Source organism: Cottoperca gobio, chromosome 4 (genome assembly GCF_900634415.1).
Source record: "Cottoperca gobio chromosome 4, fCotGob3.1, whole genome shotgun sequence".
NCBI lineage: Eukaryota > Metazoa > Chordata > Actinopteri > Perciformes > Bovichtidae > Cottoperca > Cottoperca gobio.
Window position 1 is genome coordinate 6,834,538 of NC_041358.1, and position 22,535 is coordinate 6,857,072.

Sequence of the window (22,535 nt, forward strand, 5' to 3'; positions counted from 1 at the left end):
TCTGGGCTTCTTCAGTGAACCCCAACGTGTATTCAATGAACCCCGCAGGTTGTAAATGTGACCCAGCGAGCTGTGTCCGTCGTCGGTGCAGAAATCCTCAAACCTTTCCCTGCTACGGAATATTAAGGACCTGCTGGTGTCCAGATCCCAGGTGAAGTGGCACTTCAGGGCCTCCAGTTTGGACACCAGTATTGTTTGACTCTGAGCAGCACTGATGGAGAATAAAAATAACAATTATTAAAACACATCATCAATAGGTTAATATAATAAGCTCTGAGGTGTACAATGAGTGCATAGCCACTGTTGATGTGGAGAAAGGGAGGAGGGAAGGAAGGAATGGAGTAAGAAGCACTGAATAGACAGTCATAAGGAAAATAAAACATTCATCCTTTTTTCATTCCCTCTCACCTGCAAAATGTCCAGCACTTCCTGGGGGACCCCAGGGTGTTCCCAAGCCAGATGAGATAAATAATCTCCTCAGCGTGTTCTGGGTATACCCCGGAGTCTTCAAGAGTTGGACGGAAAACCTCTGAAGGAAAGCGCCCTTCCCTCCGTATGTCTCTGCTCACATACCCTATGACTTACAGTATATCTCAAAAGTGAGTACACCCTTTAGATTTTTGCAAATATTCTGTTATATCCTTTCAGGGGATAACATTATCCTACTGAAACTTTGATATAACTTAAAGTAGTCAGTGTGCTGCTTGAATAACAGTATAGATTTATTGTCCTTTGAAAATTACTCAGTACACAGCTGTTAATGTCTAAACAGCTGGCAACAAAAGTGAGTACACCCCATAGTGAACATGTCTAAATTGTGCCCAAAGTGTCAATATTTTGTGTGACCACCATTGTTATCTAGCACTGCTTTAACCCTCCTGGGCATGGAATTCACCAGAGCTGCACAGGTTGCTTCTGGAATCTTCTTCCACTCCTCCACGACGACATCACGGAGCGCACGGATGTTGGACACCTTGCACTCCTCCACCTTCCTCTTGAGGATGCCCCACATGTGCTCAATTGGGTTTAGGTCTGGAGACATACTTGGCCAGTCCATCACCTTAACCTTCAGCTTCTTCAGCAAGGCCGTTGTCATCTTGGAGGTGTGTTTAGGGTCATTATCATGTTGGAAAACTGCCCTACGGCCCAGTTTCCGAAGAGAGGGGATCATGCTCTGCTGCAGGATGTCACAGTATATATTGGAATTCATGTGTCCCTCAATGAAATGCAGCTCCCCAGTGCCGGCAGCACTCATGCAGCCCCAGACCATGATGCTGCCACCACCATGCTTGACTGTAGGCAAAACACATTTGTCTTGGTACTCCTCACCAGGGTGCCGCCACACACGCCGGACACCATCTGTCCCAAACAGGTTTATTTTGGTCTCATCAGACCACAGGACATGGTTCCAGTAACTCATGTTCTTGGATTCATTGTCTTCAGCAAACTGTTTGTGGGCTTTCTTATGCATCGGTTTCAGAAGGGGCTTCTGTCTGGGGCGACGGCCATACAAACCGATTTGATGCAGTGTGCGGCGTATGGTCTGGGCACTGACAGGCTGACATCCCACTTCTGCAACCTCTGCAGCAATGCTGGAAGCACTCGCACGTCTATTTTTGGAAACCAACCTCTGGATATGACGCTGAGCACGTGGACTCAACTTCTTTGGTCGACCCTGGCGAGGCCTGTTCCGAGTGGAACCTGTCCTGGAAAACCGCTGTATGATCTTAGCCACTGTGCTGCAACTCATTTTCATGGTGTTGGCAATCTTCTTATAGCCAAGGCCATCTTTGTGAAGCGCAATAATCCTTTTTTTCAGCCGCTCAGAGAGTTCCTTGCCATGAGGTGCCATGTTGTCCAGCATTCAGAGAGAATTGTGCCCAAAACACCAAATTTAACAGCCCTGCTTATCATTTACACCTGAATCCTTGTAACACTAACGAGTCACATGACACCAGGGCGGGAAAACAACATCATTGGGCACAATTAGGACATGTTCACTATGGGGTGTACTCACTTTTGTTGCCAGCTGTTTAGACATTAACAGCTGTGTACTGAGTAATTTTCAAAGGACAATAAATCTATACTGTTATTCAAGCAGCACACTGACTACTTTAAGTTATATCAAAGTTTCAGTAGGATAATGTTATCCCCTGAAAGGATATAACAGAATATTTGCAAAAATCTAAAGGGTGTACTCACTTTTGAGATATACTGTATGCTGAGCCCAGCTACCCTACTGAGGGAACTTATTTCAGCTTATTTACTTTTGTCTGTGAACTCAATCTTTCGGTCACTACCCAAAGCTCATGACTAAAGGTGAGGGTTTTGGATCTCTGGGGCTCAATAATAATAAGATAGAAAATACATCATAATGATTGTCATTACTTTAGATGCAGAAGCAGTTTCTCATCTCATCATTCAGCTGTTTCCTCGACTCAGCAGTTCTCTAAATATTAGACAGTTTGTCTGGTTTTTGCTCTTGATTCGCCTGCCTGACTATCGTTTCCCAGGAATAGAAACCTACAGCCACATATCATCAGTCGTTTCTACTTCTTGATGAATATGATGCCACACCTATATTCAGAACAACAAATGTCTCGAGTTTCTCAAAAGTCGAAACTAATGTCAGAGGCGGGGCATTTGTGTTGTCGTAACAGGCCTTCACTTTCGTTTTCCTGGAATGAAAACATACAGCCACATGTGAAAAAACAAAATTATGACTCATCAAATATTGCCATGATATTTCCCCTCAAGAGGATTTAATGTTTTTCTTCTTCTTCTTGATGCTATAATATGATGCCACACTGAGTGAAATATTCAAAACCAAGATGCTATATTTTTGTATATGAATGCATCTCCTCATTAAATAAACATTATTAAGATGTCATGTGCATTATCTTAAACACATTTCTATATTAGGTATATAGTCTTAGCCTACACTTGAGCAGCGGCGATCTGCAGAGTGTCGGTGAAGAGCAGTAACGGTTCCCTGGACATCTGCTTTATGACGCTCTGCTCCCACCTCCTGGTGTTGCAGGGTAAACACAGGTGCAATTAATAACATGGCCGGTTCCATTTAGATGCTGATCAAATGTTTACCCTGCAATGACATGGCTGCTGTGAAAAAGGCAATCCAATCTCTGTACACCCAAAGCGAGAGTTGTGTCTGGATACTCGGCAGTAAGTCGGACTCGTTTCCAGTGAATGTTGGCCTCCGCCAGGGCTGCGCTTTATCACCAATCCTGTTCGTGATTTTCATGGATAGGATATCAAGGCGTAGTCGTGGAGGAGAGGGGTTGCAGTTCGGTGACCTGAGGATCTCATCGCTGGTCTTTGCAGATGATGTGGTCCTTATGGCATCATCGGTCTGTGACCTTCAACAGTCACTGGATCGGTTCGCAGCCGAGTGTGCAGCGGTTGGGATGAGGATCAGCACCTCTAAATCTGAGGCCATGGCTCTCAGCAGGAAACCGGTGGATTGCCTACTCCGGGTAGGGAATGAGCCATTACCCCAAGTGAAGGAGTTCAAGTACCTCGGGGTCTTGTTCGCGAGTGAGGGGACAATGGAGCGAGAGATTGGCCGGAGAATTGGAGCAGCAGGTGGCTGGCGTCTCCCTTAGAGATAGGGTGAGAAGCTCAGCCATCCATGAGAGACTCGGAGTAGAGCCGCTGCTCCATTACGTTGAAAGGAGCCAGTTGAGGTGGTTCGGGCATCTAGTAAGGATGCCACCTGGGCGCCTCCCTAGGGAGGTGTTCCAGGCACGTCCAGCTGGGAGGAGACCCCGGGGAAGACCCAGGACTCGGTGGAGAGATTATATCTCCTCACTGGCCTGGGAACGCCTCAGGATCCCCCAGTCGGAGCTGGAGGATGTGGTCCGGAGAAGGGAAGATTGGGGTTCCTTACTGGAGCTGCTGCCCCCGCGACCCGATCCCGGATAAGCGTTAGACGATGGATAGCTGGATGGATGGAACTCAAAGCTTTCAGAAAAGCACATTTCAAAGGCTATAGAGTTCACTATGTACAATACAGTGCAAAGGAAAACACCATGGTTACAGATAGATAGATACTTTATTGATCCCGGGGGAAATTTAGGCACCCAGTAGCTTAGAAGACATATGACATTACACATCTGTCACCCCCCTCCCCCCCACCATTAAAAGTAAGAAAAAAAATAATAATTAAGAGACAAAATATAAGTGTACACTGTAACATTGACCAGTGGCTGTGTAAAACTGAGCAGATTTATACGCTAAGTTAAGGAAAATTCATCCATTCAATACTAATTTGAACAAAAAATGTGATACTGAATTATTGTTACGACATTTGAACATGTTAATAACCTGTGTTAGTGAAGGATTCGGCCTGTTTCATACACATCGATGGCTGATATTTTTTTTAACAGCCTGTCTTCCATTAACTACGAAAGTGCAGACACTTGTTGAAACCTGTCTTTAATGGACACAGCTTGATTAATAAGTACTTACAAATTCCTTTAGGTTATGCAATACCTATATTTTTTCCAGAAACTTCTCTATTTCTTTGTCTTTGTCTCTAATCTTCTCCAGAACTTTGATGCTGTTCTCCCGAAAGAAGGATTGTTGCGGTTTCTCTTCCACCTTCATGTGATATCTTATTGACCTGTTGTGATCCTGTTGTTGGAAGTATAAATGAGTTGCGTAGTTGTTGTAAAGCATCTGTTGGTTCAAGATCCCTTTCTAGCAGTTCCTGGTATATCTGCTCAGCTTTAGCCAGGCCGTTAGTTGACTTTGCATATATATTTGCGAGGTCTATTTTCTTCTTAAGTGAGGAAAGAGGATAAAGAGAAATCATCTCTTCATGGAGACTGATTGCTCATCTGGATGGTTTTTCAGAACCTCCTCTGCCAAATCAATGTCCTCATCAACAGATAAATAGTTTCTGTAAACGCTAAGTAAGGGTTTAATACCACTGTAGCTGCTGACAGGATTTCTCAAAACTCCCTGGCTAGTTCACGTGCTTCATCTTCAATTCTTTCTCCTTTCTTAACACATTGCTCGAGGTAGTGAACAGCAAAGTACAAGTTCTCTGGATCCTGTTCTTTGTTGATTCTAATTTTCACCAAGATGTCAGCCCCCAGCCCTGTGCTGCTGTGCTTTGAAGCATTCACTAACCCTAAAACATGGCTGGTGTTCCACTCCACCATGTCCGGCTGCATCCTGATGGCTCTCTCTCTCTCTCTGCTGGGTCTCCCAGGTGGTGGTGCAGCCAAGCCAGGTTCCCGTAGTTCACCACTAACCAGGGACACTCATCTGCGTTTCTCATCATGTAGCCTTGTTGAAGAAACTCTGGGCTTCTTCAGTGAACCCCAGCTTGTATTCAGTGAACCCCCGCAGGTTGTAAATGTGACCCTGCCAGCTGTTTCCCTCCTCGGTGCCGTTGTCCTTCAGTTTTTCACTGAGACGTAAAGGTAAGGACCTGCTGGTGTCCAGGTGAAGTGACACTGCAGGACCTCCAGTTTGGAGTTAGTTTTTTGACTCTGAGCAGCACTGATGGAGAATAAAAATAACAATTATTAAAAACACATCCTTGGTAGGTTAATGTAATATAATCTGAAGTTTGCTATGTTTGCATAACCACTGTTCACCTCATGTGGAGAAAGGGAGGAAGATAGAAATTGAGTAAGCAGCATTGAATGCATAGGAAGAAAATATTTCTTTATTTTTTTGTTAGTTGCTTTTGGGAGCTTGACACAAAATAATTGCACGACACATTGTACTGTGTTTGAGTGTGTATGTGACAAATTTATAGGAAAATACAGGAAATACTAATTGTTAAGCACAGCAGGGGACAGGAGGAACGACGGAGTGTTAAACACAGCAGGGGACAGGAGGTGAACTGCTCAATCAAAGAACAGTCCTCAGTCGGTTGAATTAGTACGTCTGGGACCTGAGTTGATTAGTACATCTGTGTTTACTGTAAACCCCCATCTTGTAGAACAAAGGAAGACTGACCTGGAAGCTCTTCATGACTTCCTGTCCTTTGAATGGGTATAAATACTGAGGCTGGGAGAGTTGCTCCGGTGAGCAACACAGCAGAACTTACAACCTGTATGTGCGTGAATTTGATCATCCTTTGTATGAATAAAACTCGGCTCTTTCTTGCAAGAATATTGATTAAACCCTTTTATTGGATTTGGATCCTGACTTCGTGGTGTTATTAGGAATATTTTTCCAACACAAATAAACATGATCAGATAGACAGCAAGGAGCAAAGTAAGGTAAAATAAATGAAGCAGCAGTAAAAATGTAGAAGTAAAATGATAAAGGGAAGGAATGGATGAAGAAAGGAGTGTCACAGTAACAGAAGAGGAGGGAAAAAGTAGTGAAGGAGGCCAGAAGGATGAAAGGAAAGACCAAAAGGGATGAGGTAAGAGATAAGAAAAGATGGCTGAGAGAGGTAAGGAAGGAGGACACAAGCAAGGAAGGTATAGAAAGGTAGGAAGAAGAGTAAAGTAAAGAAATTGAGTAAGACAGAAGAGAACAAGGAAGACAGGAAGGATGAAAAGGAGCAAGGGAAAGAAAATAGTTATTTCATTAAATTATATAGATGTGTTAGGCGTTTCTCCAATTTCTCTACCAGAATTATATCCATGTCAGTGTGGGAAAAAAATGACCAGAAAACGTAAAAAAATATTGAAAAGGAGAAAGAAAATACACACTTTAAACTCCCTATAAGGAAAATAACAAGACACACCGAAGAGGCAAAAGTAAGTAAAGAATGAAGAAAGAAGGGAGGGAATGAAAACCTCCTCGTTAACTTGAAGGATTGTGGGATATTGTTTGAAGCAGAATAATGATTTTAGTTAGCAACTGCCTGAAACATGAAGATTTTTGTTTACTGTTAATCATTAGAGTATTTTAGTCTATACGACAGACACTGAGATGTAATGGTGTAAAGGCAGAAGGTGAGGTCATGGAAAGTAAAGGTTAACAGCTAAAATAACATTAGTTACTAGTTACACCACTAGTTAAGTAAGAATAGATAAAGTGTCAGCAGAATGTGCTATTGTCAGGAGTATTTGAAAACACAATTGTTTTTCCGCTGTGGGAAAGTTAGGGAGTATTTGAAGAAAAAGATAACTACTGGTGCACAATGGTTAAAAAGTCAAGGTTGGCAGGACAGTCAGGCAACAGATGTTACATTACTATTGTTTAAAACTTGGTTTAATTAATTTCTGACTCACTCAGCACATCACTGTAACTTTACTTGTATTCTCTGTGCCTCCTTTCAGATAGGCAATGTTTTCTTTAGCCCTACGCGTCAAATTCGACCATTGTATCTTAGGTAAACTGAAGGTCATCATAAGAAACAGACAATTGTATTCTTGTATCTGACTAACACCTGCCACCGTCTGAATTCTCTACCCCTCCTGTCTCTACCCCTCCTGTCTCTACTCACTGACTTTTTGGAACAATGGTGTCAACTTTGAAAGATAAGGAAAATGTATAAACTAAGAGGTGTGTGATTTGTTATTCAATCACTCCTTGGACCGACTCGTGTTTGCTGTACTGTGTTGATTCTTCAGTAAACTCTTATTCTATTGAAACTCCTTGAACTCTGTTGATTTTTGAAAGCAATATAGAAGTATTGTTATAGTGTGGTGAAGATCCTTCAGGGATTTTCTCCCACAGGATCCATAATGTCAATATTTGGGGATCTATGACTCAATAGTAAGACATAAAATAAATCCGAATGTAACTCATTAGTTACTCTTACAATAATATGCAGAAGCAGCTTCTCACCTCATCATTCGGCTGTTTCCTCGACTCAGCAGTTCTCTAAATGTTAGTTAGTTCGGCTGGTTTTTGCTCTTGATGCATCTTTACGTTCGCTGGTACAAAGTGAAATAAGTCCAACTCCTGCTTTGCTGTAAATTATGAGAAGTTGTTGAGCACCCAGCTTTAAATGTTCACACTGAAGTCGAAGTGAATGTCAGACGTTTGCATTTTTGTTCTGTCTAAACACGGCCACCTGACTATCGTTTCCTAAGAATAGAAACCTAAAGCCACATTTCTGGAAAAATAACTTAGACATGACTCATTGAAGTTTGTGATTACATTATCTCCTAAGTGTATTTAAAATAATTAGTTTGGTTTTCTTCTTGTAGAATATGATGCTATATTTTTTTATGGCGGTACCTTCTCATAAAATATTATGATATCATATGAGCCTATTCAGTATATGTGTACACTTTGAGCAGCAGCTGTCTGCAGTGTCAGTCACCGTCAGCTTAATGTGGGGCCTTGGGGGTCCAGGTCTGTCCAAAAAGGTCACTTTGCCCCCTCAGCTGAAACCTGTGTTGTAAAATGTCAAATAAATTAACCATTTAATCTTGTAAATGAGTATTATGTTGAAGTCTGTTTTGTTCAATGTAGGAATCCACACGCCCACCTGACTATCCTTTCCCAGGAATAGAAACCGAAAGCCACATTTCTGGAAAAAGAACTTAGACCTGACTTATTAAAGTTTGTGATTATATTTTCTCCTAAGTGTATTTAAAATAAAATTGCTTTTCTTCTTTATAATATGATGCCACACTGAGTGAAATATTCAACCCCAAGATGCCACAGTTATTTATGGCTGCACCTTCTGATAACGTATTATGATATCATAATATAAGCATATTCAGTATATGTGTACACTTTGAGCAGCAGTTGTCTGCAGAATGTCCCTGTCGGCTTAATGTGGAGCATTGGGGGTCCAGGTCTGTCCAAAAAGGTCGCTGTGCCCCCTCAGCTGAATTATCTCCCTGACAAAACTGAAAAACAACAACAAAACTGAGGTGCATAGACTTACTTCATGAAACATGCTAATGTGAATTATACAATTAATAAAAGCTGTGTGAGATGCGTAAAATGACCCCTTGTCAAAATTGTTGCATGTCTGTTTCATATGCGATGGCGGTGACCCTGGTGAAAGTATGAAGAGCTGGGAAAGCGTTACCTGGAAACACCTGCATTATGACGCTCTGCTGATAACCCACTCAGTAGGGAGAAAACATCTGTTAAGAGACTCTATTCTGTCACTAGTGCAAACGTTTACAGTCTTGGTTTGTGGTTCGCTCTGTTTGACAACAGTTCTATAAGCAGATATGAGATGCAACGTATTATGGTCCGGGTTTGGAAGCTCTGCGGTTTGGCTCTACTCACATAAGCGTTGTTCACATTGCCGTAACATTTGTCTATAATTCTGTCCCGCATTTATAGTATTGTTGAAAACCGGGTGACAGTTTAAGTTTGCAATAATTGAAGTTCCCTATAATAAAAAACACACCCTAAGTTCAAAAAGGTGAAGTCGTACTTTGTTGTCTGCACCACTTATCATTGTTAAAAACACAGATGCCCCCCGACGTTTCACTTCTGTCTGAGTGAATTAAAGAAAAATACTCCAGCTCACAAAGAGCCAGAAATATCCCGGTGAAGCCACGTCTCAGTAAACACTATAATAGAAGACTCTGTAGTTTGTATGTCCTCCGGCAGGTCAGATGGTGGGAAGGCTCCCGCAGTGCAGAGAGCCATTAGTGCGTCTCTTTTGCAAGGATCGTCATCGTGCCAACATAAGCAGTCTTTAGATTAAAACGTGTGGTTTAAAATAAAAAAAAGAAACGTAAAACAACATAAAAACATAAAAGCTGCAGCGCGCGACAGGAGCCCGGGTCGCAGCAGTGCCGTGCCACCAGGAGGTCCGGACCTGACAGGGTTCTATTTAATTTAGAAACACTTCTTTTCAACACAAAAGCTTGCATGTTTGATTATTAGTCACCTGTTCACATATCGCCTTGGAAATATTGTCACTGTTCCATCCAAGTTGACTTAATAGTTGTAGTTTAATTAACATCTATCAGCACCCGGTGTACAGTACTGCATAATGATGTGTCGTGTATTTCAATTTCTTGTATATAGTAACCACCAAAACAAAAAATACTCAAAGAACCTTTCTTAGTGTACATAATGCATATTTATTATTGTATAGAACTTAGACAAAGCTTGACATACTTTCTATACAAACAATCTGGTGATAATATTCAGGTTATACATCAAGTTAAGTATTATAGTACCGATCAAAGAGTTTTGTCTTTCACAAAACAAAGCTTACTGCAAAGTAAATTTCAATGGCTATAGAGTCTATTATGTTATTAAAATACATTGCAAAGGACAACACCATGGTTACACGTATAGCCTACATGTAACTTATTAAAGAAAAACAATATCTGATCAAAATCTATTTGAATAAATCATGTGATACTGAATTATGGTAACAATATTTTTAACATGTCCTCAGTGATGCTATTTAAATGACGAGTGTTATTCAAGGATTTTCATACAAATTACTGCTCACAGTTTTACAAATAATCTTTTATATAGGTGAAGTGGCACTGCAGGTCCTCCAGTTTGGAAACCAGTGTTGTTTGACTCTGAGCAGCACTGATAGAGAATAAAAAGAACAATTCTTAAAACACATTCTCAAAAGGTTCATACAAAATGGTCTGAAGTGTGCTATGTTTGGATAACCACTGTTCATCTGATGTGGAGAAAGGGAGAAGGGAAGGAAGGCAAGGAGTAAGAAGCACTGAATAGACAGCAAGAAAACAAAGTAAGAAAAAATGAATGGACCAGTCATAAGGAATAAAACATCCATCCATTGTCTATTCCCTCAGCTCCCCCTAGAACAGGGGTCTGCAACCTGTGGCTCAGGAGCCACATGCAGCTCTTTAACCCCTCTGTAGTGGCTCCCTGTAGCTTTGAAAAAAAAAAACATGGAACATGTATTTTTTGTTGCACAGTGGACAATCTTTCAAAGGGAACACCTCTTATCTTGGAGTTCGAGGTGATATTGTGACACTGAAATAAAATATATGTTTTAATATTTTGTCAACTAAAAAATGCGTCACATTCTACTGCGTCTACGGGCGCCCTAACCCTAACCCCTGCAGGTGGTTTATCTTGAGTTGCAGACCCCCGCCTAACCCGGTATGCTAACCATGGATAAAATAATTCTGCGTGGACAGATACATTTGTTTTCCCTGTCAACAATGCTGGCTTACCAGTGTGCTTGATATGTGGCGAGAAAAGAGCAGACAACAGAAAATGTGATGTTGAAAGACATTTTGTGGGACATTTGAGAGGCTGTTGTGAATTTTTTACAAGCCAAAGAAATGATCACCACCTCCATGTTGATGAAAACACACTGAAACGGACATAATTAAATAGAAACTGGCCTATTTCTTTATGTTTACTCTTTTTAAGATATTAGGCTGCAGCTATACGTTTTGTTTATTTCAAAGTTGTCTACTTCTTTCATTTATTTCATTTTTATTTTGTATTTTTTATAGTTTTGTGTATTTTTATATTATATTCATTTTATTTTATTCAACAAATATGGGGAGGACTCAAATAGGCCTGCATAGTTCTGTGTTTAATTTATTTCAAAGTAGGCCTAAACATGCCAGTGTATTTGTTCCTTCTCTTCAAAAGGGTTTGGTGTTTTCCTTTGTTAAAACAGGTAAACATAGCAACAGTTTCTTTTTTGGTCTTTCTGTAATTTCATAAATGCAACAAATGAAGTATAACTATATATTAAATCTATAAGCTGTGTTATCAAACATGTTTTGTGGCTCCAGACAAATCTTATTTGGTGGAAGATGGGAAAAATGGCTCTTTAGATAGTAAAGGATGCCGACCCCTGGCCTAGGTCCTAGGTCCTTGGAGATATTGTTATACAGCTTCATTTGTTTAGTGCTCATCCATGTTGACTTCAAAATGTAAAGTTTAATTACCGGCCATCAGCACCCTAAGTGCAGTACTGCAAAATGATGTGTCATGTATTTGAATTTATTTTATATAGTAACAACCAAAACAAAAAATAGTTAAACTACTTTTCATAGTGTACTTAATGCATGTTTATTCATTTGTACAATTGAAGCAAACTTGACAGATTTGCTATACATACAATCAGTTGTATCTGGCGATAATATTCAGGTTATACAGCAAATGAAGTATTACATTACATAACAGAGTTTTATATTTCACAACTAAAAGCTTTCAGAAAAGCAAATTTCAAAGGCTATAGAGTCTACTATGTTCTTAAAATACAGTGCAACGGAAAACATCATGGTTACAGATAGATAGATACTTTAGGAAAACAACATCCATTCAAAATCCATTTGAACAAATAATGTGATACTGAATTATTGTCACGACATTTGAACATGTTAATAACCCGTGTTAGTGAAGGATTCGGCCTGTTTCATACAAACCGAGTGCTGATATTATTTTTAACAGCCTGTCTTCCATTAACTACGAAAGTGCAAACACTTGTTGAAACCTGCCTTTAATGGACACAGCTCGATTAATAAGTATTTATAGATTCCTTTAGGTTATGCAATACCTATATTTCTTTTCTCGATTTAGAACCAGTGCTGTTAAAAACACTATGGCTCTTGCAGGTTTTCCAGAAACTTCTCTATTTCTCTACACATTCTGTCCCTGCGTCTGTCTCTAATCTTTTCCAGAACTTTGATGCAGTTCTCCCGAAAGAAGGATTGTTGCGGTATCTCTGCTGCCTTCATGTGATATCTTAGTGACCTTTGGTACTCTTTTCGATCGAAGTTTAAATATTTTGCGTAGTAGCTGTAAAGCATCTGTTTGCTTGCAGGTTTAAGATCCCTTTCTAGCAGTTCCTGGTATATCTGCTCAGCTTTAGTCTGGCCGTTAGTCGACTTTGCGTATATATTTGCAAGGTCTATTTCCTTCAGAAAGGAAGAATGAAGGTAAAGTAAAATCACCTCTTTATGGAGACTGATTGCTCTGTCCATCAGGCTTCGTTTTGTCCCTGAAAAAAATGATCTTCCATTTGTAGCAGAGTGCAGCACATCCCTTCAGATAACGCTCATCTGGATGGTTCTTCAGAGCCTCCTCTGCCAAATCAATGGCCTCATCAACAGATTCATAGTTTTTGTAAAATCTTAGTACAGCTTTCATACCACTGTAGCTGCTGACAGGATTTCTCAAAACCTCCCTGGCTAGCTCACGTGCTTCATCTTCAATTCTTTCTCCTTTCTTAGCACATTGCTCGAGGTATTTAACAGCGAGATACAAGTTCTCTGGATCCTGTTCTTTGGCAATTCTCATTTTCTCCAAGATGTCAGCCCCCACTGCTGTGCTGCTGTACTTTGAAGCATTCACTAACCCTAAGACATAGCTGGTGTTCCACTCCACCATGTCCGGCTGCATCCTGATGGCTCTCTGGATGTAATCTGCAGACAGCAGCTTTTTGTCTGCACCGAACTTCAACAGAGTCCAGGCTTTTTCAGCGTAGATCTCTGGGTGGAGCTCATCCTGGGATGGAGATGGGTATTTTTTCATCAGGGCATCGACCTTTTTCAGGTAAGCCTCACTCTCTGCTGGGTCTCCCAGGTGGTAGTGCAGCCAAGCCAGGTTCCCGTAGTTCACCACTAACCAGGGACCCTCATCTGCATTTCTCATCTGGCAGAAGGCCTCTGTAGCCTTGTTGAAGAAACTCTGGGCTTCTTCAGTGAACCCCAGCTTGTATTCAATGAACCCACGCAGGTTGTAAATGTGACCCAGCCAGCTGTGTCCATCCTCGGTGGCGAAATCCTCAAACCTTTCCCTTAAACGGAAAAGTTTGGACCCGCTGGTGTCCATATCCCAGATGAAGTGGCACTGCAGGCCCTCCAGTTTGGATGTCAGTGTTGTTTGAATCTGAGCAGCACTGATGGAGAATAAAAATAGAATTTTTAAAACACATCATCAGTAAGTTAATGTAATATGCTCTGAAGTGTGCTATTATATTACATTGCAGTTCATTTAGCTGACGCTTTTGTCCAAAGCGACTTACAAAAAGTGCAAACAATCATAAGGATACAACTCCGAACAGCAATAATCTTGCAAGTACATTAGCTTCAAATAGGTACAATCCTTTAAGTGCAGAACAATAGCTTCAAATAAGCCACAAGTCAAACTAAGCCAAGTGCAACATACAGAAACAAAAGAATACGAATTCAACTATTAGCTACAAACAAGCCAAACCAATATAAGTGCATCATACAAATAACTTTTTTTCTTAATTCGCCAAGGTGTAGACAAAACAGATGAGTTTTCAGTCTGCGACGGAAGGTGGGAGGACTATCTGCTGTTCTGACATCAATGGGGAGGTCGTTCCACCATTTTGGAGCCAGGATAGCAAACAGGTGGGTTCTGTTCCAAATCAAATCAAATCAAATGTATTTATAAAGCCCAATATCACAAATTATACATTTGTCTCAGTGTGCTTTACAGACTGTACAGGATACGACACCCTCTGTCCTTAGACCCTCGTATCGCACAAGGAAAAACCTCCTAAAATAAACCCCATAATTAAAGGCGGAAAAATGGAATAAACCTCAGGGAGAGCAACTGAGGAGGGATCCCTCTCCCAGGATGGACAGATGTGCAATAGATGTCGTATGTACAGGATAAACAACATAGTACAAATACAACATTTGACAGAAAATATGTTGTGTTACCGTGCAGTCTGGGAGTGCAATGCTCTAGTTGGTTTATAAGGTACTATGAGATCTTTAAGATATGCTGGAGCCTGACCTTGCTTTGTAAGTCAGGAGAAGGATTTTGAATTATATTCTGTATTTTACCGGGAGCCAGTGCAGAGCAGCTAATACAAGAGTAATATGATTCCGTTTCCTAGTTCTTGTCAATACACGTGCCGCTTCATTTTGGATCAACTGAAGAGTCTTAAGCGACTTTGATGGGACAACCTGATAACAATGAGTTGCAGTAATCCAGCCTTGAAGTAACAAATGCATGGACTAGTTTTTCTGCATCATTTTGAGACAGGATGTGTCTTATTTTGCAATGTTACGTAGATGAAAGAAGGCAGTCCTTGAGATTTGTTTTATGTGGGAGTTAAAAGACAGATCCTGATCAAAGATAACGCCAAGATTCCTTACGGTAGTGCTGGAGGCCAAATTAATGCAACACAATGTTCCAGTCTCTGTAGTAGAATGTCATGATCAACAGTGTTAAAAGCAGCACTGAGGTCTAACAAGACAAGAACAGAGACAAGTCCTTTGTCTGATGCCAATAGAAGGTCATTGGTAACTTTCACCAGTGCCGTCTCTGTGCTATGATGAACTCTAAATCTAAATTTGAGGGGAATCTGGGTCCTACTCGCAGTGAGGAAGTGGCGAGCCGTTTGGCCGATGCAGAGCGAAGTGAATGTGCTGGGGTGTATGGTTCGACCATGGCCTGGATGTAGGAAGGCACTGATCCATTCACAGCACGGTAGGCCAGTACTAGAGTCTTGAAGCAGATTCGGGCCGCCACTGGTAGCCAGTGAAGGGAGCGGAGAAGCGGTGTAGTGTGGGAGAACTTGGGTAGATTGAAGACCAGTCAGGCTGCTGCATTCTGGATGAGCTGTAGAGGTCGAATGGTACATGCAGGCAGTCCAGCGAGGAGGGAGTTGCAGTAGTCAATGCGTGAGATGACAAGAGCCTGGACAAGAACCTGCGTTGCCTTCTGAGTCAGGAGAGGACATATCCTCCTGATGTTGTACAAAGTGTGTCTGCAGGAGCAGGTTGTTGCAGCGATGTTGGCACCGAAGGACAGTTGGTCGTCCTGTGTCACACCCAGATTCCTTGCAGTCTGAGTCGGGGAAACAACAGAGGTGCCGATGTTGATGGTAAGGTCTTGGACGGGAGAGCCCTTTCCCTGAAGGAAAAGGAGCTCAGTCTTGTCAAGGTTGAGTTTCAAGTGATGTGCCGCCATCCATACAGAGATATCAGCCAGACAAGCCGAGATCCGTGCCTCCACCTGGGTTTCAGATCTGGGAAAAGACAGAATCTGTTGAGTGTCATCTGCATAGCTGTGGTAGGTGAAGCCGTGAGAGTGAATGACAGAGCCAATTGAGTTGGTGTACAGAGAAAAGAGGAGAGGACCCAGGATGGAGCCCTGAGGTTCCCGGTGGTGGGTTGACAGGGGTACGACATAGCCCCTCTCCAAGTTACCCTGTAGGTGCCGTCCTTTAGGTAGGATTCGAGCAGGGAGAGAGCAGAGCCTGAGACTCCCAGTTCTTGGAGGGTGTAGAGGAGGATCTGGTGCTTCACTGTGTCAAACGCAGCAGAAAGGTCCAGAATGATGACAACAGAGGAGAGGGAGGCTGCTCTAGCAGCATGATGTTCCTCAGTGACAGCGAGGAGGGTAGTCTCAGTTGAGTGGCCTGCCTTGAAACCAGATTGGTGCGGATCGAGAAGGTTGTTCTGGTGAAGGTAAGACAAGAGTTGATTAAAGACTGCACGCTCAAGTGTTTTGGAAAGAAAAGAAAGAAGAGAGACAGGTCTGTAGTTGTTCACTTCAGAGGGGTCGAGTGAGGGTTTCTTTAACCTCTTAAGGGGTGGGGGACTTTACTCGAAAATACAAAAATACCTACAAACGACATACCCAAAGTATATTATAAGCTGCTCTTCAACCATTTGCACCAGATGCAAGATTTTGGTCTCATTAAAAAGATAACTCTCTTATTATTCTTGTAAAACATTGATTAATCACTCCAAGTGCTTCTGGCACTGAGATATAGTGGTCTGAATATACTGAATTTGAAGAAAATACACTCTGCCTGAAGTTTGTTGTTGAAAAATATGCCTGAAGATGGGTATAGCTGGTATAAATAAAAATATAGCACCAAGTGTTATGAAGTTCACCTTCAAATTTCAGATAAAAGGGATAAAGACTTAAACATATTAGACAGGTTTTTCTAAGAATAATACCAGGCGTTCACAAGCTGTGCATTTGGAGATATTATAATATTTATTGATAAAAAGGCCATAAATAACTATTGACCTTTACTATAAATAACTATTATAAACCCAATTATCCCTGCCATACCACCGGTTTCCTGCTGAGAGCCATGGCCTCAGATTTTGAGGTGCTGATACTCATCCCAACTGCTTCACACTCGGCTGCAAACCGATCCAGGGACTGCTGAAGGTTACAGACCGATGACACCATCAGGACCACATCATCTGAAAAGAGCAACGATGAGATCCTTAGGCCACCAAACTTTACCAAGGAGGCTGAGAAGTGTGATACCTCTGTAGTTGGCACACACTCTCTGGTCCCCCTTTTTGAATAAGGGATCCACCACCCCGGTCTGCCACCACCTAGGCACTGTCCCAGACTTTCACACAATGTTGACGAGGCGTGTCAACCAAGACAGCCCCTCAACACCCAAAGCTTTCAGCATTTCTGGACGGATCTCATCAACCCCTGTGGCTTTGCCACTGTGGAGTTGTTTGACTACCTCACTGACCTCCAACAGGAAGATTGACGATGGTCCCCCATCAGCTTCCAGCTCTGCCTCTACCATAGAGGGCGTGTTAGTCGGATTCAGGAGTTCCTCAAAGTGCTCCTTCCACCGGCCGATAACCTTCTCAGTCGAAGTCAGCAGGGTCCCACCCTTGCTGTGCACAGCTTGGATGGTTCCCCGCTTCCCCCTACTGAGGTGATGGACGGTTTTCCAGAAGCACGGCTTCGAGTCCGTCGGTACCCTGCAACTGTTTCCGGAGTCCTCCCGGATAACGGATGTCCACCATGGTGTTTGAGGGTTACCGCCCCTTGAGGCACCTAAGACCTTGAGACCACAGCTGCTCACCGCAGCTTCAGCAATAGACGTTTTGAACATTGCCCACTCAGGTTCAATGCCCCCAACCTCCACAGAGATGTCTGAAAAGCTCCGCCGGTGGTGTGAGTTGAAGATCTCCCGGACAGGGGTTTCCTCCAGACGTTGCCAGTTCACCTACACTACCCGTTTGGGTTTACCAGGTCTGTCCAAAGTCTTCCCCCACCCCTTGATCCAACTCACCACCAGATGGTGATCAGTTGACAGCTCCAACCCTCACTTCACCAAAGTGTCCAAAACATGCGGCCTTAGATCAGATGATACGATCACAAAATCGATCATTGACCTTTGGCCTATGGTGCTCTGGTACCACATACACTTATGAGCATCCTTATGTTCAAACATGGTGTTTGTTATGGCCATTCCATGACTATCACAGAAGTCCAACAACAAACGACCGTTCAGGTTTAGATCAGGGAGGCCGTTCCTTCCAACCACGCCTCTCCAGGTGTCTCCATCGTTTCCTACATGCACGTTGAAGTCTCCCAGCAAGACTTCGGAGTAACCTACTGGAGCCCCCTGCAGGGCTCCATTCAGGGTCTCCAAGAAGGCCGAATACTCTGAACTGCTGTTTGGGGCATAGGCAAAAACAATAGTCAGAGTTGTTCCCCCATAACCTTAAGGCATAAGGAGGTGACCCTCTTGTCCACCGGGGTGAACTCCAATGTAGTGGCGCTCAGCCCGGACGCCTCACACCTTGGGCAACTCCGGAGAAGAATAGAGTCCAACCCCTATCCAGGAGTACGGTTCCAGAGCCAAGACTGTGCGTAGAGGTAAGCCCCACCAGATCCAACTGATAGCGCTTCACCTCCCGCACTAGTTCTGGCTTCTTCCCCCACAGAGAAGTGACGTTCCACGTCCCCAGAGCCAGCCTCTGCTGCCCGGGTCTGGTCCGTCGAGGTCCCTGATCATCACTGCCACCCGTGTGACAGCGCACCCGACACCAGCAGTTTATCCCATGAGTGGTGGGCCCACAGGATGGATGGATGGATGGGAGGCATCACGTAGCTTCATTGGGCTGTGCCTGACCGGGCTCCCAGACAATCCCGGCCACCAGCCACTCGCTGTAGGGCCCTCCCTCTGGGCCTGGCTCCAGAGGGGGGCACCGGGCTTCCTCCAGGCAGGGTCTCTCCTTCTCTTTCCCTCTGTATCATGCGGTTGTTTTGAACCATTCTTAGTCCGGCCCCTTGCCTGAGACCAATTTGACTTGGGAGACCCTACCAGGGGCAGCAGGCTGCAGACAACACAGCTCTCAGGTTCATAGGGACACACAAACCTCTCCACCACGGTAAGGTAATGGTTCCCGGTTCCACATTTGTCTAGAATTTTGTCCCGCATTTATAGTATTGTTGAAAACCGGGTGACAGTTTAAGTTTGCAATAATTGAAGTTCCCTATAATAAAAAACACACCCTAAGTTCAAAAAGGTGAAGTCGTACTGTGTTGTCTGCACCACTTATCAGTGATAAAAACACAGATGCCCCAGATGTATTTAAGTTTCTTGTACATAGTAACCAAAAAAAAAAAAAAAAAACACTTAAATAACTTTTATTGGTGTACATAATGCATATTTATTATTGTATACAACTTAGACAATGATTGACATTTTTTTATTTTACCTTTATTTATATAGGTAAAATCTCATTGAGACACAGGTTCTCATTCTCAAGAGAGACATATTTTCTATACATACAATCAGCTGGTGATAATATTCAGTTTATACATCAAGTTAAGTATTACAGTACCAATCAAAGAGTTTTATAGTTCACAAAACAAAGCTAACTGCAAAGCAAATTGCAAAGGCTATATAAACAATTTTACAAATAATCTTTTAGATATTGTGACAATATCTAACATCTGTCTTCCATTAACTACTAAAGTGCAGACACGTGTTGAAACCTGCGTTTAAAAGACAAAGCTTGATTAACTTACTGATTATTTTCAGGTAATGCAATACCTATATTTGTTCTGGAACCAGGGCTGTTAAAAACACTATGGCTCTTGCAGGTTTTCCAGAAACTTCTGTATTTCGCGACACATTCTGTCCTTGCCTTTGTCTCTTATGTTCTTTAGAACTTTGATGCTTTTCTCACGAAAGATGGATTGTTGCGGTATCTCTGCCGCCTTCATGTGATATCTTAGTGAGCTGGTGCGATCCTGTCCTTGGAAGTTTAAATATTTTGCGTAGTTGTTGTAAAGCATCTGTTTGCCTGCCTGATCAAGATCACTTTTTAGCAGCTCCTGGTATATCTGCTTAGCTTTAACCTTGCCGTTAGTTGATTTGGAATATATATTTGCAAGGTCTATTTTCTTCCCAAGGGAAGAATGAGGGTAAAGTGAAATCACCTCTTCATGGAGACTGATTGCTCTGTCTACCATGCTTTGTTTTGGGGGACTGTCACTGAAAAATATCTTCCATTTGTAGCAGAGTGCAGCACATCTCATCAGATAACGCTCATCTGGATGGTTTTTCAGAACCTCCTCTGCCAAGTCAATGGCCTCATCAACAGATACATAGTTTCTGTAAACCCTAAGTAATGGTTTAATACCACTGTAGCTGCTGATAGGATTTCTCAAAACCTCCCTGGCTAGCTTAGATGCTTCATCTTTAATTATTTCTCCTTTCTTAGCACAATGCTCAAGGTAGTGAACTGCAAAGTACAAGTTCTCTGGATCCTGTTCTTTGGCGATTCTCATTTTCTCCAAGATGTCAGCCCCCAGCCCTGTGCTGCTGTGCTTTGAAGCAAACATTAACCCTTTGACATGGTAGGTGTGCCACTCCACCATGACCAGCTGCATCCTAATGGCTCTCTGGAAGTAATCTGCAGCCAGCAGCATTTTATCTGTGCTAAACCTTATGAAAGTCCAGGCTTTTTCAGCGTAGATCTCTGGGTGGAGCTCGTCCTGAGATGGATATTGGTATTCATTCATCAGGGCGTCAACCTTTGTCAGGTAAGCCTCACTCTCTGCTGGGTCTCCCAGGTGGTGGTGCAGCCAAGCCAGGTTTCCGTAATTCACCACTAACCAGGGACCCTCATCTGCTTTTCTCATCTGACGGAAGGCCTCTGTAGCCTTGTTGAAGAAACTCTGGGCTTCTTCTGTGAACCCCAGCTTGTATTCAATGAACCCCCGCAGGTTGTAAATGTGACCCAGCCAGCTGTGTCCGTCCTCGGTGAAGAAATCCTCAAACCTTTCCCTGCAACGGAAAAGTTTGGACCTGCTGGTGTCCAGATCCCAGGTGAAGTGACACTGCAGGGCCTCCAGTTTGGACACCAGTGTTGTTTGACTCTGATCAGCACTGGTGGAGAATTAAAATAACAATTATTAAAACACATCATAAGTAGGTTAATGTGATGAAGTCTGCAATTAGTGCATAACTACTGTTCATCTCATGCGGAGAAAGGGAAGAGGGAAGGAAGGAATGGAGTAAGAAGCACTGAGTAGACAGCAAACAAGTAAACAAAGAAAGGAAACATGAACAGTCATAAGGAAAATAAAACATCCATCTTTCTTTCATTCCCTTTCAGCAGCAACATTTTCAGCTCCTCCTGGGGGATCCCAGGGTGTTACATTTTGTAATAAGGAGGACCCAAATGCAAAAAGCAAGATGAGGTTAAACAAAAGAGAGCTTTATATAGCAAAAGCTTACCAATATATAAAATGAGGTAACAAATAGAACTGAAAACACGAACCAGGGTTGACACAGGATAGCACGAAGATTCACGAGAGTACACGAGGGAAGCACACGGCAACATGGATAGCATGAGCAGAACATGAGAGTAACAAAAATAACGAACTGACAAAGAACACTGAGACAGACAGGGATATATACACACAGACACTAAATGAGGGAACAAGACACAGCTGGGAGAGAAAGGCAAATACACAGGAGGAAACTAATGAAGGGAACGAGACACACCTGGGGGAGAAAGGGAAATACACAAGGGCAGGAAATAATACAAGACATGACACAAGGGGAAGGGAACATTTCAAAATAAAACAGGAAACGCAAATCCAGCGTCGTGACACAGGGTGTTCCCAAGCCAGATGAGATATATAAATTCTATTCTATAATATAAAAATATTATTTATATTATTATATATTATTTTTATATTATTTCCTCAACGTGTTCTGGGTCTACCCCGGAGTCTTCAAGATTTGCACGGAAAACCGCAGAAGGAAAGCTTAATTTCCTCTGTATGTCTGAGCTTACATACCCTATGACTTATGCTGAGCCCAGCTACCCTACTGAGGGAATTTATTTCGGCCACTTTTGTTTGTGAACTCAATCTTTTGGTCACTACCCAAAGCTCATGACTAAAGGTGAGGATTTTGGATCTCTGGGGCTCAATAATAATAAGATATTAAGTACATCAGAATGATTGTCATTACTTGAAATGCAGAAGCAGTTTCTCACCTCATCATTCGGCTGTTTCCTTGACTCAGCAGTTCGTCTGGTTTTTGCTCTTGATGCACCTTTAGGTTCGCTGGTACAAAGTCAGATATGTCTAACTCCTGCTTTGCTGAAAATGATGAGATGTTGTTGAGCACGCAGCTTTATATGTTCACACTGAAGTCGAAGTGAATGTCATACGTTTGCATTTTTGTTCTGTCTAAACACGCCCGCCTGACTATTGTTTCCCAGCAATAGAAACCTAAAGCCACATATCTGGAAAAACAACTAAGACATGACTCATTAAAGTGTGTCATTATATTTTCTCCTAAGTTTATTTAAATTAATTAGTTTGTTTTTCTTCTTTAGAATATGATGCCACACTGAGTGAAATATTCAACCCAAAGA

General features: G+C 42.4%; 1 protein-coding gene and 1 pseudogene across 1 annotated transcript; both read right to left on the bottom strand.

Moving 5' to 3' along the window:
• Positions 1-12,473: 12,473 nt before the first annotated feature.
• Positions 12,474-22,535, bottom strand: part of LOC115007582 (interferon-induced protein with tetratricopeptide repeats 1B-like) — a 29,742-nt pseudogene continuing 19,680 nt past the window's right edge.
• On the bottom strand, positions 19,668-21,563 carry LOC115007573 (interferon-induced protein with tetratricopeptide repeats 1-like). Its single transcript, XM_029430507.1, has 2 exons — positions 21,426-21,563; positions 19,668-21,031 (listed from the first exon to the last, which is right to left on the bottom strand). The coding sequence occupies exons 1-2, from the start codon at positions 21,506-21,508 to the stop codon at positions 19,726-19,728; spliced, it is 1,389 nt and encodes a 462-aa protein (XP_029286367.1). The 5' UTR covers positions 21,509-21,563; the 3' UTR covers positions 19,668-19,725.

Excerpts from the sequence above, each read along its gene's own strand:
- LOC115007573 (XM_029430507.1), bottom strand. The coding sequence starts at position 21,508 with ATGTTCTGCTCATGCTATCCATGTTGCCGTGTGCTTCCCTCGTGTACT. Across the intron at positions 21,032-21,425 it reads GCTATCCTGTGTCAACCCTG|TGCTGATCAGAGTCAAACAA; the intron begins GTTCGTGTTTTC and ends ATTCTCCACCAG.